Genomic DNA, 22,280 nt, shown 5'->3' with positions numbered 1-22,280 from the left:
ATTCCTACCCAGTGGCATATAAGGAGGCAGCTGAAGGAGCTCCACTGAATGCTCTTTCAGGAATCTGGCCGTATATTCTGAGTTGTGTTCTCTCTTTAACATCTGGCAAGTGTGAAATTTTAAAGTTGAATCTTTTCACTGGGGTGTTGAGCATCCCCTTACATGATTTCTTGTAAATCTGTTATTTTTCATCAGCGGGAAGCATAGAAGTGCTGGTCTTCAGCCTGCTCAGCTTTGCGTGAACCCCGTGTGCCAAATTTTTGGTATGTGTCCTGCCATGTGGTCGATGAAGTCTGTTTGCTGTGGTCACTGGGATAGCTGCTTCCAGGACTTGCAAACAAGCTGGGAAGGCAGTGAGGAAAACTGACAGCTGTGAGGTCAATCCCGCAGCTTTGGCAGTTAGTGTGTGAAAAGGTCCTGTGGTAGCATTGGTGATGATGCTTTGATATTAATCTTGAATACCTCTAAAATGTTGTGTATTATTAAACCGATAGTGGTGATGTTTATTAATGGTATTGCTGTGGGAAGGTAACAAGACACCTTTAGAGCCGTCTGGTTGAAGTGTTTCAGGATCTCGTGCTACTACTTCTGAAAAAGCATGGTAACAGAGAACAGGAGGTCTTGGGAGAAATTAGGCAAGATAATGCAATTGCTGAAAAATTAACACAAGTCGCAGCTGTATGACAAAAGCTTTAAAAAGTTTTTTCAAACCATATAAAGTAAAGAGAGAAATGAAAAGCGACTCCCCAGGCAGGGCTGAAATTGATGCATTGTATCTGCTGAGACTTAGTCCTGTAGTATTTGGCATAGTTTGAAAGTTACCTCAAAATTTATAGTTGTTTCTAAAAAAAATTCTTGAAAAACAACTTCAGATTCTGTTTCCTGAAAGTGCAAAAGTTCTGCTAAGTACACTAAATTTCCTTGTTTTCATGTGTTAATTCTGGTATTCTAAAAGCGTGCAAATAGCATTTGTCTTTGGATTTACAAAAACTCTAGATATTCAGAGTTTGAATTATTTAAACTCCCACAACACATGCACTTTTGCTTTTCAAGCTTGAGTTATAATTTAATTAAAAACTTCTGGTGCATCGCTAGCTGTTTAAATATTAAAGTGTTCCATGGATCACTTTCGATTATCTACCATCATGAAATTCCTGAAGATGTCAGATTTTTAAGATTCCCAAAGTTGCACTTGGAATTGTCTGTTGATGCAAAGGGGACTGTGATAATTACATACATCCATTAGTATCAGCAGAGGAGATAAACTTTGGGGAGGCTTAATGGGCATGTCTCAGTGACAGCTAGCAAAGAACATTTGGCATGATTAAGGATGGATTTGAATGTACTTGAAAATATACTCTCATTATGGACACCCAGTGGAAGTTGCACTACAAATGTTAAATTCCCCAGAAGAAGAGTTGTGTGGCAGGGAAGCTTTGAAATCCACTGTGGCCGTCATCCAAATTACTCTCTTCTCTTTGTGTCTTTCCGCTGTCAGATTCACTTTGTGATGCCCAACTTGGCTCCCTGCATCTTTGAAAAGAGGCAACCTGTTGGTTTCTGTGTTTCAGATTGTCCGAAGATACATCAAGGACTGGCTTGAAAGGAAGAAGCCTCCTTTTGGCGCTATCAGCAGCTGTGTGCTCCTGATGATCATCTACACAACGTTCTGTGATACTTTCGCCAATCCTAATATTGACCTTGATAAATTTAGCTTGATTATAATAGTATTCATAAGTAAGTTCAGCCTTAAAGCATCTCTTTTATCTGTGTTTCTGGTGTGTAATGAGCTATATGTACTGGAGAGGCTGGGGCTGCGGGGACACTGGCATGGGGCTAGAGCTTGTACTTTTGATGCTTCTAGTAAACCAGATTACCAGGTTTCTTAGGGGCTGGATGCTTTTAAGGGGATTGAGTAAGCATTGAGAGAGAGATGAACCCTGCTATTTAGGTGTGCCTGAGATTGCTCAGTGGTCCTTTCTTTCTAAAGGGGCACGATATTACTTTCCAGGTGTTTATGATCATTCTGTTTTGGCTTCTGTGTTATTAAACAGCCATAAATGCATAGATGTTGCATTCCAAACAGAAAGGAAAGATTTGGTTTTGAGCTGTTACTCAAAAGCACTGTTACAGCTTTTAAATAGTTCTTCCTTACCGCATTGTAAACTTAGAAACTAGTTGGGAGTTCAAATGTGTTGGTATATTTCTGTGGATGAACATGTTTCTTGCAGAGTTTGTTTTAGGAGCACTCTAGTCATTCAGCCTTAAATAACATACATATGAGAATAGACTGCTGGTATCCTTGCCATCAGTTAAAAATACACTTGCAGATCACTACCTCCCAGGGAAAGGCGGTGGTGTACAGGACTGTCTCCTCTCCCAGTAGGGAATTCCCATCTTGCTTCAGACTGTCCAGAGACAGGAGTTTCAGTTTGCGGGGCGGGGGCAGGGGAGGTAACTACAGTATAAATCACATCTTACACACTCTAAAACTGTTAGATTTCAAGAAATCAATGCATCACCTACCTTGAAGTGTGTGTATGTGCACGTGTTCTGTCTAATAAACATAATGTATCTTCTCTAAATACAACCTCTACTGAAGTCAGTAGGAAATTTGCCCCTGCCTTTTGTTCTTACTCTAGAGTTCTTACTCTATCCTAACTGTGGCAGTTTTGGGATTATGAAACACTATACTTGTGTAAAATACTACATGGAATTACAAATGGTACTGTACAAATAGTTTGTTCTGAGAGCAAAGGAGGAGGAAGCTATGCTAAGAAGCTTTTTTTCAAATTGGAGGAAATACTTGTTTGCATAGGCACCTGAGAAGGATCACATCCCAGATGCACTTAAATCAGTGCAGAGTTGTCAGAAAAAAAAGAGGGATATGGAAATTTTCAACTCTGACTTAACATGCAGAGAAACTCAGAATGAAGTAATTTTATGTCACTGTGCTTACTGCTACTTTGAAAGAAGAGTTCTTTTTAGGTAAAAAAGCATGTTCTTCCTTCAACAGAGTGGTTGCTTCCATTGCCTTTCTTGTCCTTTCTTTTATTTCTCTGCAAGACAACTCTGCATTTGTGCCACATGTAATTATATATACCACTTGCAGTGCCATACACTGAAAATCATTATATATACATTTTTGTTGCCAGTGTGCATAGCTGGAGTTTCTTAGTAAGAATATTAACATGATCAGTGAAACTGCTTGGAACATATTAGACATTTGTTTTTTTCTAAAATATTTATATAACCAAAACCCAAGGAAGTTGTGGAGATGGATATGCACATTGTATTCTGGAAAAAGTTTCTGTACCACCATTAGATGTGTTGTCTGGACACGTGTGTTGTGTTGTATCAGGATGTGAAAGTAGCACAAGGCGTTTGAGATGAAACGGCATTTATTATTCTGCTGATTAATGTTTTTATGTAATTTTTATGTTAATATTCTAGCCACAGCAAAATATGCACAAGGGATAATTGGTAGCAACACATGCTTATTGCTTTACAGAATTATACGTATTAAGGGATTTTTTTTTTTCTGTGCATATTAAATTAATGTACTTAGTTGCAGAAAAATTGTAATTCAGGAACAATGGATTGCTTCCTTAGTTCATGAAAGAAGAATTAAGTGCATGCTGAGGTGACATTTATACATCCTAGGAAACGTATGTAAGAGAATGGAAAATGTCACCGGTAGTAGCTAATGTCCCTGCCACGTTGCTCAGTTGTAAACTGGAGTCAAAATCAAATGTGTTGTCTTGGCTCGCACTACCCTATGGGACACATTAGCCTTACTGCATTCACAAGTTTTGCGAGGAAAAGGGAGAGGACCCACCCCGGATTCTGATGCAAATAAAAGCCCTTCCCCCCCATAACCCACAGACACCCAGAAGAGGTCTGGGCAGGGCACAGGGCTTCTCCAACAGCTGTGTGGGGGGTTCCTGTGCTCCGGTCTCTGCAGTCCCAGCAGCTACTCGTGGCACAACGGGGAAGCTGCCTGCTTCTCCCCACATTTCCGCAGACCAAGGGTGGGCTCTGCACACCCCACAACCCCTGCGGGCGTCAGGAGAGCTGGCAGAGAGCAGAGCTCCCCTCTGGACCCTCAAAAACTGACCACACTTACAAAGCTGACGGACCTTGAACGAAAGCTGCTTTGTCTGATGTACACTACCCAGTTCAGGAATTAGCCTTTGTCTTGGAGGGAATGAAAATGTCTACAATGATATTCCCTTAATAATGATGATTCATCGGGAGAGTTATATACCCAGTGTGTGAGAATACTGATTGTAATCATGCTTACGCATTGTACTTTCTCCTGTTAAATAGAAGGGGGCTAAATTTAAATACTTGGCAACCAAAGCATGTCTGTGAGATTTTATGTTGTCAACCCAATAAGCAAAACTAGTGCAAAGAGAGGTGCAGCATGCAATAGTGAACTTCCCTGCCATCCATTGTGTCAAGAAATGCTTAATTCAGATGAGTTACCTCAGGAGGGATTATGTAGCCACAACATTAGCTCCAGCTTTCTTGGTTGTAATGATACGTATTGTTCTTCCAGACATGAGACATGATGGTCTTTAAAGGTTTTCTGTCATTGGATTTCTCTGGCTAGACTTGGTCCAGCCTAGCTTCTGACCTGTTGTTGGGGGAAAAAGGCATCTACGCAGCAACTGCAGAGATTTAAGTCATCTTTACTTCTGTGATCTAAATCTAATTTTAACTTGTTTCTCTTTCAGTATTTTCTGTTCAGATGAGCTTCATGTTTTTGACTTTCCTCTTCTCTACAAGGTAACTGAATGTGCTGAATCAGAACCTTTGAATATTTGGTTTGCGTGATATCTTTGTTTTGGGTGATACAGTTTATGCAAATGTGTAAGGGCAGGTTTCTGAACAGGGGTGACCTCATTTTGGTATTTCATATTGTCCTTACTGCATTTTCTCTGTTAGAGTTTCATAGGCTAAGAGAGCAGGACCTGAATTCTGTCCTTTCTTGTGTGTTAATTACAGAGTTGTTAAATCTCAATCAATCACTGCTATACCTCATCCACTGAAAAAAATGGATTTGCACAGATGTCACTGAAGGTATAATTTGCCCTGCAGACATGCTGATGACATATGAGAGAGAGAAGTCAGTTTGACTTTTTACATCTCAAGATACATTTGCTGGGCTGGCAATTCACTCTTCTCTGTATATGTCAAATGTGTTACATTTATATGGTGATTCGTATAAGACAGTTGTCCTGAACAAATGTTTGATAGAGCTATTTTTTTTTTTCTTCTTAAATATCAACAATGAGAACAGTTGTACATTCACTTCTCAAAAAAATAGTACCATGAGAATGGTGTTAGCCAATGGCTTAGTGCATCACTTGAGCTGGTCAGAGAATCCACCATTGTCCTCTCACGTAGACTTACTGGAGTATTTTTCTTAGCAGTACTCTGCTGAATGGGAAGTGCCACAATACAGCAGACTCCAGACATGTGCTTTATATAAATTATACAATATCTGTAAGAGAGAATGACAAAGAAGGATGCAATGTCTTAGAGCTACTTATGCTTATTTAGTGCCACAAGAAAATTTCTCTGTGACAAGATCATACGTTGACCTTAGAAGGCATTTTTAAATAACTTTTGAACTGCTAGACCTAACCTGAGGGGAAGATATGTCCCAAGTGTAAAATCTAAAATGCCATAAGTAGTAACCAACTCAGTGTGGTAAATATTTAGAATCTCATAAAATTATTCCTAATCTGGACCAAAGGGTGACCCATTGGGCAGTCATATACCTCTCTCTGTATGTCATTTTTCCACCCTTCCTGGCCTTACTCGCAGTGTGTAACCCCTTAGATGCAGTTTTTTTCTGAAGTGGAAGATAGCTTACATATTCTAATCAGTACTCATAGTGTAGACTCAATATACTGTCTAAATTGAGCTTTTTGTCAACATTACATACCAGGAAAAGAAATCATAGGTCATTCTTTTTTTTTACAGAGGCAAGCTGGCCACTGCTATGATACAGCATGTTTGCTAAAGTAAACCTGGCTGGAATAGAGTTATGTCCTACATACTGTGTGTTCAGAATTCCTCTCCTTCACACAGGAGCGTATTCATTAGAGAGTTTGCCACAACTGAGAAACAATTTTGCTTTTAAAAAAAATAAAATCAAACACTACTGTTCATTTGTGGGTAGAATTATTTCTGTCACTAGACCTGATCAAAGTGATGTGAATGTGCATATGGATTCTCAAAGTAATATATTTGATCGATGATGTTTTAAGAAGGTTTTTGCTATCAGAGGTTATTAAAACTCTTTCTTTTCTAGGAATAACTCTAGTTTCACACCAGCAGACACAGTGGCTATCATTTTCTGTTCCACACACAAATCCCTCACTCTGGGTAAGTCAGGAGATAAGCTTTTGAGCAAAACAACAGTAACATTCATACCTTGCTGTGTTGAAAAAAAATGTTGTTGGTTGCTGGCTTTTCTGCTTAAATGGTTTTGGTTTTAGTGTGACAAGTAAAGCTACCAGTATGATGCTAATAGTAGGATAATATTCTTGCACAGATAAAATAAACACTTATTACAGGGCTGATAACATAGTCTTCTCAGCTGATATTTTAGTGGTTATACAGTAAGATCACCTTATTTATCGAAAGATGGATTTTTCTGTCTGTTGTTATGCTGCTCTGTTGCCTAATCCAATATTGGTAAAATTTCAGGTTTGTAACTGAAAATATTGTAAGGTGTATCTGCCCAGTCTCACAGTAAAATCTCACACCTAAAAGCTGGGATGTACAAGTGAAAATCAAAGCATGTAGTGTATTCAGAAATCACAAATAGACACTACTGTCTGTTGCTTAACATGAGCAAAATATATGTGTTCATTTTAAGTCTGCAGATATTTTGGGTAGTTTTATTTATTAGAATTCATTTATCAAAACATCGTTGGGATATTTGTCACTTACGACCCCTTAGTGATAATAAGATGTTCTGATGGGAATTCACAAAATACTGCTAAATCAGTTGTGCTTACAGCCACTTGCTACTGCTTCATCCATTAAGTTCAGTCAGTGAAATGACTAGAACTTGAATATTTTTTTTTACTGTTTTTCAAAATATGAAAACCTGTGTTTGATAAAACATATGTGACTGAATACATGCTTTTCAAGACTGTATCTGTCAAAGAGAAACACAGCAGGTGTCAATAACAAAGGTAAGAACTCAGTCTGAAACAGGGGAAGAACAAGTTGGGACTTAGGTGAGATGTTTTCCAAGTCAGTTTGATATAGCGAAACTCATCTCAGGGTTCTTTGCTTCAGCCAGGCCTGTGCTGCACAACTCTTAGCAAGTGCCCTTGAAAGTCTGTGGGAAGTGAAGGAGTTCCTGGAAGACAAGAAAAAGGCAAACATAATGCCTCTTTTTCACAACGAGGAGGGGACGAGGAATTATAGATCAGTGAGTTTAACTTCATTTTGTAGAAAACTACTGAAACAAATAATTAAATAAATTATTTTAACAGTGTAGGAGGAAACAAGGAAATGAGGAACAGCCCCATAGATCTGTCAAATGCTTATCATACCAAACTAACCTAATTTCCTTTCACACGAGGTCCTGTGGGTTGCAGAGAAGTAGCAAAAGTTGTATGGCTTGAGAACATTATGGCTTTTGACATTTGCATGATGTTTTGGGCTCCACAATTCAAAAATTAAGTGGACCAACTGGAAAGAGATCAGAGGAGAGTGCCATGAATGATCATAGATCTCAAAAATGTGACCCCAGAGGAAGGCTGAAGCAATTGGGATTGTTGAGAGAAGAGAGCTGAAATACAGTAGTGATCTTCAAATGCATGAAAGGTTGATGCAAAGAAGGAAGACAGTAACTCTTTCACAGTGAACTTTTAAAAGGGAACGACTTTGTTACAACGATGATGATGATTTAAGCTAACAGTCAGGGAAAGCTGTCTAATGCAGAACAGTTTAGCGTTGGAATATGTTGCGTATTGATATCTTGAATCTCCTATCATTATAGACAAGCCTCAGACAGGAATTAGATAGCTAGAGTTGATCCTGCCTTGGAGCAGAACATAGATTAAATGACAATAGATCTTTTTCAGCCAAATGTTCTATGAAACTGAAGGTCCAATTAATAAATGAGCTTGTATTCAGGAGGATGCTTTTGCGCTACCTTTCCTTACTGCTCAGGGCCTGCGTTGAGATTGCTGAGTGGTTGGGACCTGTGCTTCCCTTGCTGTATTCCATCTCTGGGGCTCAGCTTTGTCAAGGTTTATTTGAGAGGCTCCTAGGCTTGTCTTGCGTGGGGCCAGCAGCAGTGTGTCCTGAATTGAGCACCAACCCCGATGGAGAAATGATCTTTTTGGCAGCACCTGGGAGCCCATCTTTGGTAAGCCTGAGGGCCCTGCTGCCTTTGTGTGCACCCCTACACAGTGTGTGCACTGCGTAGATGTGCCTGCTGTGTATCAGTTTCAAGCTGGCTGTTTTGGAGACCACTGGTATTTTACTGTGTTCAGTATTAGTACCAGGTCCAGATAAGACAGAGCTGCGTAAAACCACATTTCTATGTAAATGGGGAAGATTGGGTTTTATAAAGCTGTAGTGTGATGAGGCATGGCCCTGAACTGGAACGTTAACCAGCGCAGCTAGCATTTATTGCTTCACTGAAGGTGGAAGCAGAGTAGATCTAATTTGTTTTTAGGGATCAGCCATTTCTGAATGACAGTTAAATCCATCTGCAGCACAGTCTTGTGCACCCTGATCTTAGCAGAAACAAGAATATAGGCATTTTGGCCCTTACTCTTTTGTTGTTCTGTCACATTTCTCCTTGTCCAGAGGTGTTTACTATAAACCATGCAACAAGAAACCTTCTGTCCTCTTGTAGCAGAGAGTTTTTCCCTCTCCCTCTGTCATTACAATGCCTGAAAGCACAAACACAGCTCAGGGTCTGGTTTCACATCTGTGTGGAGCTCTGCTTTGTTTGTCTTCAAGATTCCAATGGTAGTGTGTAAATGACCCCCCAACACTTGTTCTTTCACTTTGAAACTGATTTCTCTCAGCTTGGCAGGTGAAACTCCAAATAGGTACGTCTGGCCCATTCCCCGGGGAGCTTAGAATGGCACCGACTAAAGTGGGAGAAGAGCTGACAGCTTTAAAGCTTTAGAAGTGGTAATAGGAGAGGCATGAGAAGACTTTTATAAGTCACTTTCTCCCACACCGTATTACGAAACCAACTAATTCCCATGCAGTGCATGCTCATGAGGCCAACTGCCACTTCCACTGTTGAATCCATGAATAAGTGCTTGCTCTGCACGGAGATGAGTGCTGTTCCCATATGCTGGGTTTTATTTTGTAGACAGAACAGTTGACACACTTTTTGTCTCAAAGATCAGAGTGCAGGGCATGTTTGTGTAAGGACAAATTACACAGGGTATGTACCTTTGTGTTTCTTAGTTAGGAACACAAGCTGATATCTCTGCATCGAGGTGGGTGCTTTGGCAGTTTTTTGAATACAGTGCATCACATATGCAGAAAAACTAATGTTTATTTGTATTTCACTTAATGAGTGAAACAGGATATAAACTTACAAGGAGCGAAGATAAATATAGTATTCACAATGCCCTCTGGCATATTCAGCCACACTTTGTTCTCTTTCTCTCCTTCTCCCTACTCACATATATGCACAGTACATGTGAGCGCACACATATGCGGACATTTGATGCATGGCTTTTATTAGTGCATTTGCCATTGATTGATTAGTACTTAGTATTAGTACTTCTTCTATTGATTGATTGCAGATGAAGTGACTATTTGACCTTTAATTATGAGCCTTGCTATTGAAAATGACATTGAGCTATGGCTTCACATAATCCATCTGGAAAGCCCGACATGATGCCATTCCCTGGAGTTCATTCAGTAAGAAGAGAAGAGGCCTCAAGGAAGTGCAAAGCTATCAGTGTGGCTCATCTAAAAAAATACTGCGGTTGTTGCTTGCACTTACACAAAAGTTGCAGCCAAGTACAGAACATTATTTTAGCTTTTGCAGAGAGTGAATTGCTAGCTAGAAATTATGACTGCAAAAGTAAAATGCAGGATTTGTCAAAAAACACTTTCACTTTAATTCTTTGTTATTTACTATGTAAAATTATTTTATCAGCAAAAAATGGAGTACTGCTACCTATTTGGGGTACCACAAGTGCAAGTGCTAGTACTGTACTACTACTACTGTAGTAGTACTGCTGCTACTGTAGCAGATTGGTAAAAAACAAACAACAAAAATAACCCCATGTTATAATAAAATCAAGGTATTGTTTGTGATGCAGAATGCATTTTTCCTCATTTGGATTTATCAATGTAGCAGTTCTTTCACCATAGAATTCTTAAAGTAATGCAATCAAAGCTTCTAGGCTACAAAATAGTTTCAGGAAAGAATAGAGTTCATTTTGCGAGTAAAAGCAAAATCACTAACTTTCTTTTGTATTGTTTTAATTTCATTCAGACCTGTTTTTTAAACACTCAGCTTCTTACTGCACAAGTACGGAACTGATAGTCTGTACTTCAACAATTCTTAAAAGCCTGCTGTAATGCACAAGTAGATTCATTGTCCATGAGTGGATCATCTAGGCTATGGATTAATCAGCCCATGCCTTCTCCCGAGTTCCCCAGCTACACAGTGTGACAAGAGTGCATCGTGCTCACATATAGCTCCAGCCTGCTCACAGCTATCTGTAGTTTGCTCATGTTTTCTACGGATACCTCCTTACAAGATTTGAAAGAGATAAATAATATATTGGCACAGCCTAAACCACTGCTGTTCAATATTAGCTAGGTTTTTGCTTCATCTGTGAAATGCCATACTAATCAAGCGCAGACTCTTTTAATTGTGTGGTGATAATCACCTTTGTCCTTTAGAGGGCAAAGTGCCAAAAGGTTCTAACTTGTGTTAAGATAAAAGGTAGATAATTTTGTTTTCAGAAAGGAGGCATCTCTTAATAATTCTATAGTAGAAAGTAAGATGGTAAAATGGGGTTCGTTGCCCTAAGTGAGTATTCAGGCTATACTCTGTGGTATTTTTGAAATGTGGTGGTTTTTCTCTGCTCCTGGCAGAGAATTGTCCTTGAAGGCGATTATTCATCAAGGTACTAACTGTGACTAGCTATAAATGTGTGAATAATTCCTCTGACTTTTACATAAGGATGTAGAAAATAATCCTGGTTAACTGCTCTCTGAAAGTTTTCAAGAGTAAGACTTTTGATACTGTCTCTTTTACTTTCAAAACTTTCTTACGAGTGTTGAACAGGAGACATTACTGCTGGCATCATGTCATGCTCTTGGTGTTACTAGTGCTTGAATTTGCATATTTTCTTACCTGTTACAGACTTTTAGTCCCATTTCTTGCCCAGGTGTCTGCTAGAGCGATGTAAGTGAAAATGATCTGGCAACTCCTCTGCCTAGAATTGGTGGGTGCTGACCCTTAGGGCAGGAGGGAAGCTGATGGGAGGAATATGCTTGAAAGAATGAGTGTCTCGTGGAGGCCGTGTCTGGGCCAATATTTACCCCTTGCTACTTCCAGAGAGTCAGAAACTCTCTCCCATTCCTGCTTCTGAGATCCATGGGGGCTTAGTGGCTGCTAGAACTTTGATGAATTTTGATACTGTGATTCTTTGAGGCAAAATGAAAAGTTTTTCTCATCTCTTTAGTCTTCACCCAGCATTTGCTTGGAAGGAGCAGCAAGTGATTGTCTGGGCTTTTTCCTCTGCTCCGTGATTCCCCTTCTCTTTGTCCTCTCTCTGTCTCTGGAAAATAAGAACTGAGGGATTACATGTCACATGAGATGATAGTGGGGAGAGCAGAAGCACCTGGATCTACTGCATTTCCCTCATGTTAGCATCTTTTTTTTTGTAGCCCAGCTTGAGGGTAGGTGGATCACCTTTCCTAGCTTGGCAGTCTCCTAGAACCAATGTTTGGTTCTTACCAAACAATATTATCAGTCAGGTTATTACCATGTAATTGTCATGTCTTCTTTCTCAGTAGACCCCAAAGAATGCTTGGGAAATGCTGCTATTTCCCATACAGCTGTAATATCAGAATATTAGCAAAACCAACTCTGGACTGAAGATTTCTGTAATTGGGAATAGTATGAGTGTTTCCTGCTTGCACAGACAAATCCACCTGAGGTGCGATGCCATTTTGTGTGTGTAAGCTATCTCCACAAGAAGTCAAACTGACAGTTTTGAGTAGTCTGTGGTTGCTGGGATAGTCTGTGCCAGAGCATCTTTTATTTTTCCCTTGCTACTCATATACGTGGCTGGGCAAGCACCCTCTGTTTGTCTCCTTTGGACCAGAGCATCTCTAGGGGCTATACTTTCAGGAAAGAAACATGCTGGCAGGTCAATCTGAAAGTAGGAAATGACATAGTCCAAGTTACAGTGGATTTTGGACACGGGGTACCCGATTCTTCCTTGTTTTTTTCATCACAAGATTCATAATATAGCATGTCTAACCTATTGCAGTTTACTCAATTTTGACCTCTCTGTGATTCCAGAAGGGTGAATACTAGGGTAAATTAGGGAATCTCCTTTCCTTTCTGACCTGAAACGTATGTTTCTTTGATTAGACTTAGAATGTGGCAAGAAATTCTGTACCAGCTCCCAGGGCTTTCTTTTCATCTGTATACTCCGCCAGTAGTAGGTTTTTTATTAATATTTAGAAAGTTTGCCTCCAGCAGTACTAAAATGTGCATCAGAGGACAACAGTTGTTTACTGTGTTTGAACTGAAGAATCTCACCCAGGAGATCTCATTCACTTGAAGTTTACATCTCTCAATCTCAACTTGCAGAAAGAGATCGATGAATAACAATTGTCATTTCAGAGTTGCACCTCTCCAATTATTTATTTGGTTGTGTGTCTTCCCAGATGTACACGTAATTGGATCAGACACTAAAAACCAGATTGCAGGTTTTTAATGACAGCAAGCTCATACCTCTTTATAATAATAAAAAAAAAACCCCACACATATCTATCTGTAAAATGATAATGACACAAGAGCCCTCCCTCCCCACCAAAAACAGTTAAAGTTAATTTATCTACTTTAAGAAACTACATTATATTCAGCAGACAGCTGACAGGTTACCCTTGGGAAGATCCATGTTTGGACATGACTCAAGATTTTTTTTTTTACCTCAAGCTGGCAGAGGTTACAAGTGTCACCCATACTAAAGCTGGTGAGTATTGAAGATGATGTTGAGTCTGCCTGAGAGAGTTGCATCTACATTTGCTGCTCTCAGCGCACCTCCTGGCAGCCAGTCTGAGCTGCTGACTCCAGACACTTCTAAAACAGTGGGTGCAAAGATGTGAAAAATCAACAGCAGCAGCAAAATTTAGAAGTCTTCTATTACAGAATAGTGTTGGGAATCTGGAAGAAGGATCCTCCTCTAAAAGCTGCCATGACCATTGCATGCACATAACCCTAGTCCATAGAGTTTTAGAATAGGAAATTATCCTTCAGTATTTCCAGGTCTAGGTAGTGAACTGTTTGCTCAAAATGCCTTCCCAAATGACTGGAGCATTAAAGCTTTTCTGGCCTCATATCTTCTTTTCTTGGCCACAGAAATCAGATGAAGGGAGAATTAAAGGAAAAATTATGCTAGTATTCCTAACAAATATTTTTTTCTCTATGAAAAGAAGTGTTTTCTTGTTTTACCATTTATAATGAATTTGTGTATCATGTTTTCCTTTGCATCAAGGTTTCAGGAGGAAAAAAGCTTTAAGAAGTCTAATTGAAAGATAGTATGAAAGAGTTTGGAGCATAACCTTTCCTGCTTGTGTTTACAAATATAATAAGAACAACTATAAAACATGTTTATAATGACTTTTTAAAATAATATGTATAAATAAAATCCACATAATCAAAACTAATGCTGAGAAATCTTGGCTTCAGCTGTGTGTGGAAAAGGGCAGTAATGTTCAAGGAAATAATCAAATTAATTGAATCTCAGCTTCGTGTTTTTAGGACATTTGTCAATCTCTTAGTCCAGCATTCCTTTCATTAGTAGGTCTAACCTGTTAAACCTTCAAAAAGTGTTGGCTACAAGAATTACAGAGGACGGAAGGAAGTGTTTAAATTCTGTTCGTTTAAACTTCATAGCTTAGATATTGTTGGTGAATGACAATGAAGAATTTATCCTGTGCCTTCAGTATGTTAAGTGTTTGAAGAGGGAACTGATATCCAAGCAATAAAAAAAAGCACTCAGCTGTGAGGATCAGCTTACAACATTGCTATGCCCGCATTGTGGTGCCAACTTAAGGATAAGTCACATTTAAAATATGACTTATGGTATTTCAATTCATTCTTGAATTCCCTGTTAACTGATTACTACTACCTTATTGTCAGACAGGTGGAGGTGTTTGGGAGTCTCAGGCACTAGGCTTCAGTTGCTGGTGTTAAATGTTTCATTGTTAGCAGCTGGTAAGATTGCCTATGTTGTTTATTAAACATCACTTCCAATTTGAATGCACCGGTTGAAAACCCAGAAATAGGCAAACTGTACTTTCTTTCTCTTCCTCCCAGCCTTTACATTTTTATTTGCTTAAAACTTTGATAGTATGAAGATGTGCTGTTTCTAGTAACTACACTTACACTGCATTTAATTACCGATTTCTGTGATGAGTATAGTGAGCCAGTTACCTGAAGAACAAGAACTAGTAAAAGCATTCAAAGCATATTAGTTTTTTTTCTTTTTTATTCTTATCAGAGTTCTGGCAAAAGAAATATCTTATTTCTCATTAATTTCTCTTCCTCCTTCTCCTTCCTCGCTTAAATATTAGACCAGTCCAGTCTCTTACAACATAGTGTGGGTCTCGGCAAAATTCTTGCATCCTAGCATAATTATATGGCCAATACGTGACCACATCACTCTGATTCAGTACAGAGCCTTCCCAGTAATTACAATCCTCCAAAAGAGGTAAGTCATTTAATGTAATGTGAGGACTTGTTGAATATTCTGGTAAATCATTGTTTTTTCCCAAGGAGAGAGATGAAGGTGAAAATGTTTTTGAAGATTTGGGTCCATGCAGACCTCCCAACTGAACTAGGATAGTCTTCCATTTTGCAGTTTTCCCCTGCAGCTCTTCCAGACTCCCTTAACATCCTGTGTAAAACCTCCCCCTCAGATGTTTGTTTTTAACATTTTGTGAAGCCTGATTTTTGCGTTCCATTACACTTATCACTGACCTGAAATATGAAAACATATTAAAAAAATTGTCTTTTTTCCCTGAAAATATTTTAAACACAAGTCTTCATGCAGTATATGTGTGGGCAAAAGGGCAAGGGGAATGTAGTCTCAACTGCTACAAACATTGCAGATCCTTCCCAATCAGAGACCAAGTGTCATATCACCTGGAGGCAGTTGTGGTTGTGCTGATGGATGATCTCTTTATACCTACTGGCAAAAGTCAGATTTCCATGGCTTTGTCACCAAGGTGTGATTGAACCAAAAGTGCCACAAACAATTGTACTGTTGTAAACTATTGTCTAGCCACTGCGGATGGAATCTTGACACTGTTATTTCCTTCTGGACAAGAGAGTAGCAAAGGTTGTCTGTTACTTCTCTCAGCCTTGATTCCTTTGCGGAGTACAAAATGACTGTAAGGTCTAAGATCTCTTGGTTAGGGCTAAGAGCAAAAAAAATCCTGAGGAAAGAGCATTTAACTTGAGTTCAGTGCATGCTCTGGAGAGGGCATGGATACAGGAAAAAGAATCGTTAACCAGTTAATTTGTCAAAAGAATCTTCTCCCATCGTGATCCTAGTGTGTCGTAACAGAGTCTGAACAAGGGCAAGAAACCTCTTCTGTCCCTGGCTAGCCTTCGCTGAGGATAGGCATAGTGTATCTATCTCCTCAAGATTTGCCTGGGAAGAAACAGAGAAACCCTTAAGAAAGTTTTCAAACAAGAGATTAGCAGCATCTTGCCATTCTGGTAGCTATCTTGTGAACAACTTTTTTCTAATCCTCTAAACTGGATTTTGCCCAGATCTCACCACCCTTCCCCACCATGCCATCACTGGGCCACATGCAATACTATTCTGAGACTTGGCGGTAAAATTGCAGGTGCTCATTTGGCACTGTCTTTGCAGGATAAGCTCAGAACCCCCCTGCTCTGGCAGCTTATGAGGGGTTTAATGCAATATATGCCACTTTTTACAGGCCCTTTCTCAGCTGAAAGAAAGAAATAGCTATTTGGCCTACTAATGTTCCTTCATGTCAACCTCTGAGAGGATCCTTCAGGAAGAGAGTAGCATGGAATGTCAGAGAAGCTACCATCATACACTTGATTGATTTTTTATATTGCATTTGAAGGTTATGGCAATTGAGAATTCTGAAATGTATAGATCAGTAGAAGGGAGAACTGAAAATCCAGAGGCTAAGGCTTTTCTTCAAAGTATTTCCACTGCCTCTTTGTGAGGGTTGTCCTGAGTCCCGAATGCCTGGTAGTTCCATAGCCCTAGTGATGACCTCTGTTTTTCACCAAACCCCTTTTCTTAAGAAGAAATGCTGCCATGTTTTGTGATTCGGAATGTGTTTCAGTAATGTAAGCAATAAAGTTTTAGGATAAATTGTTTGTTATGAAGACATTGAAGAGGAAAAACATATACAGTAAAGTATGTAAGTAGAGCATCCAGCAGTAATTCTGCTTTGGGTGTGAGAGATAATGGCCTATGTTTTGGTGGTAATAAAAATGTTCTATTCTCTGAACCCATTGCAATGTGAGAGAAAACAGCAAATGATGAAACAGTGCTTTGAGGGGAGCTTACACATTCAGCAAGCATAAAATAAACATATTAGAATAGAAAAACACCCTGATTTCCAGTACTTATTGTTTTTTCACTTCCATCATGGGTATAGGATAAAAGAAAACTCTTGCTTGCTTGTTAGAAGAAGAAAGCTCCTACTTGAAGTTCTTACTTGGCAGATGTCAGTTGAAAGCTCTGCTATGGAATATGCTGCAATGTCAAACTCTGTTGGGTAATTTTAGACAAATGTGTCATGTGTGACATGGAAATATGGCATGCTGTACATTAGTGATTTCCCAAGTGTTTGGATCAGGTAGTAATGTGCTGAGAAAGTGCTCTTCATCTCTCCATGCTGTGTACTTGTATAGCAGTGGGGAAAAGCTTTTGGTAGAAATTACTTTAGTCAGAAAAAGAATCCATTTACAATATGTGCCTTCTAACATCTTTCAGACAATGCATTGTATTAAAGAGGCATTTTTTGATTAATGTTTTATAAACATTTTTCAGCATGACAGCTTAAAGTCCCTGTAAAATTGTAGATGCGTGCATAGTGCTCACTTCCATAAAGTCAAATGCCATCTCATAAAGTCTAGTTGGATCCTGTCAGTGACAGTGACACAGAATCAGTACCTTGGAGCATTAAAATTAATTTGCTTCATTTATATTACTGCAGTGATAGCTAGATGAAAAGAGTCCTATATTTAAATTCCCTTAAAAATACCTTCAAATCTTTTAGGACTTTTTATTATTATTATTTTACAGTTAACTAAACGTAGTGAAGTGCAGCATAATATTTTCATAGGCCTTTTAAGAAGGTGACTAGGAAATGTGAAAGTAGCAAAGGGGCAAGGGGAGGATGTGGGAGGTTATACTGGGTGCAAAGCTGGAGGAAGGATAAATAGCTTTGAGTTGTGCAGGCTACTACAGAAACAGTGGCCTTTCACCAGGGCTGATAAACCACAGGGCTGATAAACCACAGCCTTGGAGCCAAACTGGAATACCCTGGAGCAATGGAGAGCAAATAAGGCTTTCCTATAGCAGACTCTAGGAGCCCTCCCCTCACTCTGCCTTGCCGTTGTTGAAGGTTACGGATAAACAGCTTTTCTCTTGCTAGCTCTTCCTTCAGGTTTGCAAAGTTCTTACATGAAATGGGCTGAGTGAGGATGCAAATAGGGAGAAAACCGAAATGTATCCCATATCACAGCGTAACTCACTTCTCTCAGTTGCGGTGGGGCTGATTTTAGCGCCCACTGCACTTCGAGGAGCTTAGTGATTTTAGTGGAAGTACCCAAAATTTACACTGCTGCAAGTGAGCAGAATCAAAGGTCTTGGGAAACAAGCCAAGCAGGCTAAAAGCATGGGAGTGGAGAAGAGGAGGAAAAAGGAGGAAGGAAGAAAATACAAACAGAAAAAGAGAAAGAGCCTCTGAATACTGGAGGCAAAGAGGAAGATGGGGACACGGGGGAGTACTGGTAGGAGAAACATAGCCAAACAAAGGAGAACAGGGAAATTCAGGGTAGAAAGCTGGGAATACCAGTGATCTTGTTTGTAAGGGATATCTGTGGGATGGTCTCTGTGCTTCCTCCCTCCTGCTACAGCTCTCTCTAGTCCTGGTCAGGTGAGGTGCTGTTTTCCCAGCCAGCTGGGTACCACACTGCCTCTTTCTCTGGAGGAGGATGGGGTACAACCCTGACGTGCGCCTGTCAACAGTGTTTGGTCAGCTCTGATCCAGGAGCATCCATTCATGCAATAAGGCTGTTTAAAAGTTTTGGCAACTCAATAGCTTGTTACACCCCTACTTTGAGCAGAGCTGCCCAAGTTGGCACCAAACCACAGAGGAGCACGTTGTCATTCAGTTCTCGTGACATGTAGTGAGTGAGGGTCGTTGGCACCGGAGCTGAACCAAGCTGCTGGAAGCCTGTAACTTCATAAACCGCAGCAACATGAGTGGGTGTTTGTGGCGTCAGCCGTCAGACCATGACAGCAGTCTTGAAACTTAACGAAAAGGCTGTATATAAACTGATAATGCCAGTGTTCCTCCTCCAGTGTCAATCAGGATGAAGACCCATAGAAATGAGTCCAATTACCCTGAAATGCAGATAAGCATGTTTAATGGCTCTGTGAAAACAAAACGAAAAATCCTTGCAGGCATTATTCTTTATATGTGTGAATGCAATCTTAATGCTCCAGATGGCAAATAAATGCCCTAATAATACTGGCGGGGAGGGAGGAGCTGCTGTGTACTTTGAGGAAATTTAAGACTAAGGTAGTGGTCTGGATTTTAATAGATGTGATTTGATCCTGTGCAAAATTTTATTTATCTTAGACTTAGTGTAGCTGTCATAGTCCATTAGCACTAGAAGCAACATGCTATAAAAAGATGAGGAAAAGAGGAGTGGACAGTCCAAAATAAAGATAACCATATCTATTTTCTTTAGCACTTTCATTCCTTGCTATCTATGTGAAAGATTTAAACTCATCTCACTCACTTCATTAGTTTTGTTATAGCAGCACCTGCTCATGTCACTACTGTTTCAGTCAGTGTTTCTGTTACAGCTTCTCTTAATGTTAGTTCATAATCTCATCTTGAAAAGGCATTATGGGCTAAGATGCAGCATACAGTATCAGCCCAGGCACTGTAAGGTCACTTTTCTTCCTTTGGCTGGGATTTGGTTTTAATTTTGTTTCTTTGGGTTTTTTTCCCAAGTGCTTTTTATATATATAATAAGTACTTAATTATATACATATTAATTATATATATAAAAAAATACAGTCTTTTTTTTAACAGAAGGAAGAGTAACTGTTAAAGTGTGTTTTTCCTAATTAAGGATTTGCATGAGTTTTCTATATTTGGAAAACATTATCCGTCATACTGATGCTTGCAGTTACTATGTGTTGCTAGGAAGAAGTTTTGACAACGTTTTAAAAAATAAATAAAACCCATGCTGTTTTGTTTAGCTTTGTGGTAATATTACTGACACAAGCATTTGTGACTGTAGTTTGTGGATCTCTGTTATGAAATATTTTCTGAGAGAGTTGCATACTGGCAAAGTTGGAATTACAAAAATCAGAAAGTGCATAAAAAGGCAAGGGGGCTTTTTTCTTACCTGCAAAAAATTATTATTATTTCCTTTTCACCTGTTAGCCTTTCCCGGTAAATAACAGGAACTTCAATTGCACGTTAGTGGCTTACAGGAACCTGTTGTTGTGACATGTATTTAAACAAGCTGTGAATTAAGAACCTCTCCCCACCCAGTGATCTAATTGTATTGTCACACTAATTACAGTATTTTGTATTTATATTTGACAACTTTAATTTTCTTTTCCTAGTTTGTTGAGATAGCTTTCCTCTAGAGAATTTACCCTTTAGGCTGGAATTTCTCATCTTTTCTTTCAGTTCAGAAACTGTACAATAATTTAAATCATGTCTCAGTCACTTTGGATCCATTCTGTTCTTGTCTCTGCCGTTAGTTTTCTGTGTGATCTTAGGCTAGTCATTTTAGTGTTCTCTGATTCTCTGTAGGAGTCCTGTTCAGCTTACTAAAGTGTTTTTGGATCTATGGATGAAATTGCACTACCAAAACACCAGGTACTGTCTTAACGAACATAAATATAACATGTTCATAGCTTGGGACTCTAGTTTATTTTTCTATGGTTCGAGAACAGAAAAGGACCCACAAGGGTCAAGCTGAGACTTGGAAACAGGCAATAAAACCTTTATCTGTTTACAAAAACAGTATATTGAGCATTTGAAGTAAATTACACTCCTTAATATAATGCAAATGCCCACTTAATTTCTATCCAAATACTGTCTATTCCCAAGCCCCAGACATTAGTGTTGTTAATAAGCAGCCCTATTGCGTGATAGGTCCATGACGTTTTTTTGAAGGTAATTATAATATTGAAATTAAGAACACAAACCTTTATTTGATTTAATCTTTCCCTGAAAATAGCCATATAAGTAAAGGCTACTAGTATGGGGACGACATTGTTAGTGGTGTAATGTGATGAAGCTAATCAACAGAATTACAAGAAATGGTGCTGTGGAAACATCATGCAGATTTCTGGATTGTGAAGAAATCTGAGGATTTTCCTGGACATGAGTCCGCAATAGTGGGACACTGGTAGAGCGGTAAATATTCAACAAATAAGCTGTTTCCTCACATAGGGAGGAAGTAAATTTATTAAGAGAAACCTGAAAGGGTGTTGAGAATGGGAATTAATCCAAGACATAGACAAATGTTAATGTAAACATGGCAGCTTTGGTTGATCTGAAACATCTGCTAATGGGAGAATGGAGGGCATATGGCTCAACACTCGGCTTTTCGTCATTGCTAAGAATGGTGACACACAGATGAGCTCGGTGAAAACTACGTGTAGTCTGCTTCACTGCAAGGTTGATGCTGGCGAAAGATTCCTAGAATGACGTTTAAGATGAGGGAGAAAATAAGGTATGTTCTCAGGGGTCTCTTGAGGAATTGCAGCGGCTCTTGTTGGCAATTATGGCAAGCAAGACAGAGATGGTTGCAAGTTTTGCCCACACCTATGCTTTGTGGAGCATGGTAGCAAAGTTCCAAGATTTAAACAGGTGATTTTGAACATGTTCAAAATGTTTCATTACTGAAAAACTAAATCAAATTTAATTTTCCATATCACATCATCAAGTGGGAAGATTATGCATGGAGATGTCTAACACAATTAGCACTGTTGAGTGCAAATTCAAGCTTTTGGGGAAAATGGCCCATCTCTAGCTCTCAACACACACTTCTGCCAGCAACTTCTCTACTCCAGCTGCTCCCTAACTATTCATAGGCATGACCACTTCAGTTCACTAAACCCTTTCTCTCTCATGCTGTATCTCTTCTGAAACATACAGGTAGAGAGTTTTGCTCTCTAACACATGAGCACTCACCTGCGGAGTACTTCACTCTCTACCTTGACTGCATGAATCAGTCAAAGCAGGGAAGGCTGTCATTTGGGTACTCACCAACTGGCAGGGAGTATGCCAGGAAAACACAACCTTCCTCCAGTGGTGAACGGACTGAAGAAAGGCTACAAGCAGGAGTCGGGCAGGTTGGATGGAGGACGATCATGAAAACACGAAACAGAGCACAATGAGAGGAAGTAGTAAATAAGCAGTACAGAACCATGCTCAGCAACCGAACAGTCATGCAGAATGTATTTTATATCAAGTCTTCAGCAGGAATTTGACAGCTCTTAGTATAATTAGAAAAGATCTTTTATGGCATTCCCCTACTCCTTCCTTTCTGCTACAGTACTTTCTCTGCTGTGTATTTTTTTTGTTCATGTTCTTGCTGGTTTGTTTGGGTTGTTTTTTTCATATAAAACTTCATTTTGTCTTCATTTTGTTTCTTTAGTTTTTTTTGGTTTTTTTAATGAAATCTCAATGCAACATAAAATGTTTTGCTTTTATCTGGAGCTCAGAGTCTGAGGTGAGAGTCTGTCTCCTGTTTT

At 39.3% G+C, this 22,280-nt stretch overlaps 1 protein-coding gene across 4 annotated transcripts in view; it reads left to right on the top strand.

The window, feature by feature from the left end:
* SLC10A7 (solute carrier family 10 member 7) overlaps positions 1 to 22,280 on the top strand; it is a gene marked incomplete at its 3' end in the record, with an annotated part of 144,118 nt that overhangs the window by 118,365 nt on the left and 3,473 nt on the right. For 3 of the 4 annotated variants that reach the window (XM_081999051.1, XM_081999050.1, XM_081999052.1), the window contains 3 exons: positions 1,572 to 1,737; positions 4,740 to 4,791; positions 6,326 to 6,399. In XM_081999051.1, the coding sequence (XP_081855177.1) occupies positions 1,572 to 1,737; positions 4,740 to 4,791; positions 6,326 to 6,399 (292 nt within the window). Of the gene's footprint in view, positions 1 to 1,571; positions 1,738 to 4,739; positions 4,792 to 5,010; positions 5,084 to 6,325; positions 6,400 to 22,280 lie in introns of those variants that run through there. The other variant, XM_081999053.1, reaches the window with a different exon arrangement.

The sequence above is a fragment of the Phaethon aethereus genome (genome assembly GCF_964289735.1).
Source record: "Phaethon aethereus genome assembly, chromosome: 4".
Taxonomy (NCBI): domain Eukaryota; kingdom Metazoa; phylum Chordata; class Aves; order Phaethontiformes; family Phaethontidae; genus Phaethon; species Phaethon aethereus.
The sequence above is the reverse complement of the archived record's forward strand: the minus strand, read 5'-3'. Positions and strand labels throughout refer to the sequence as shown.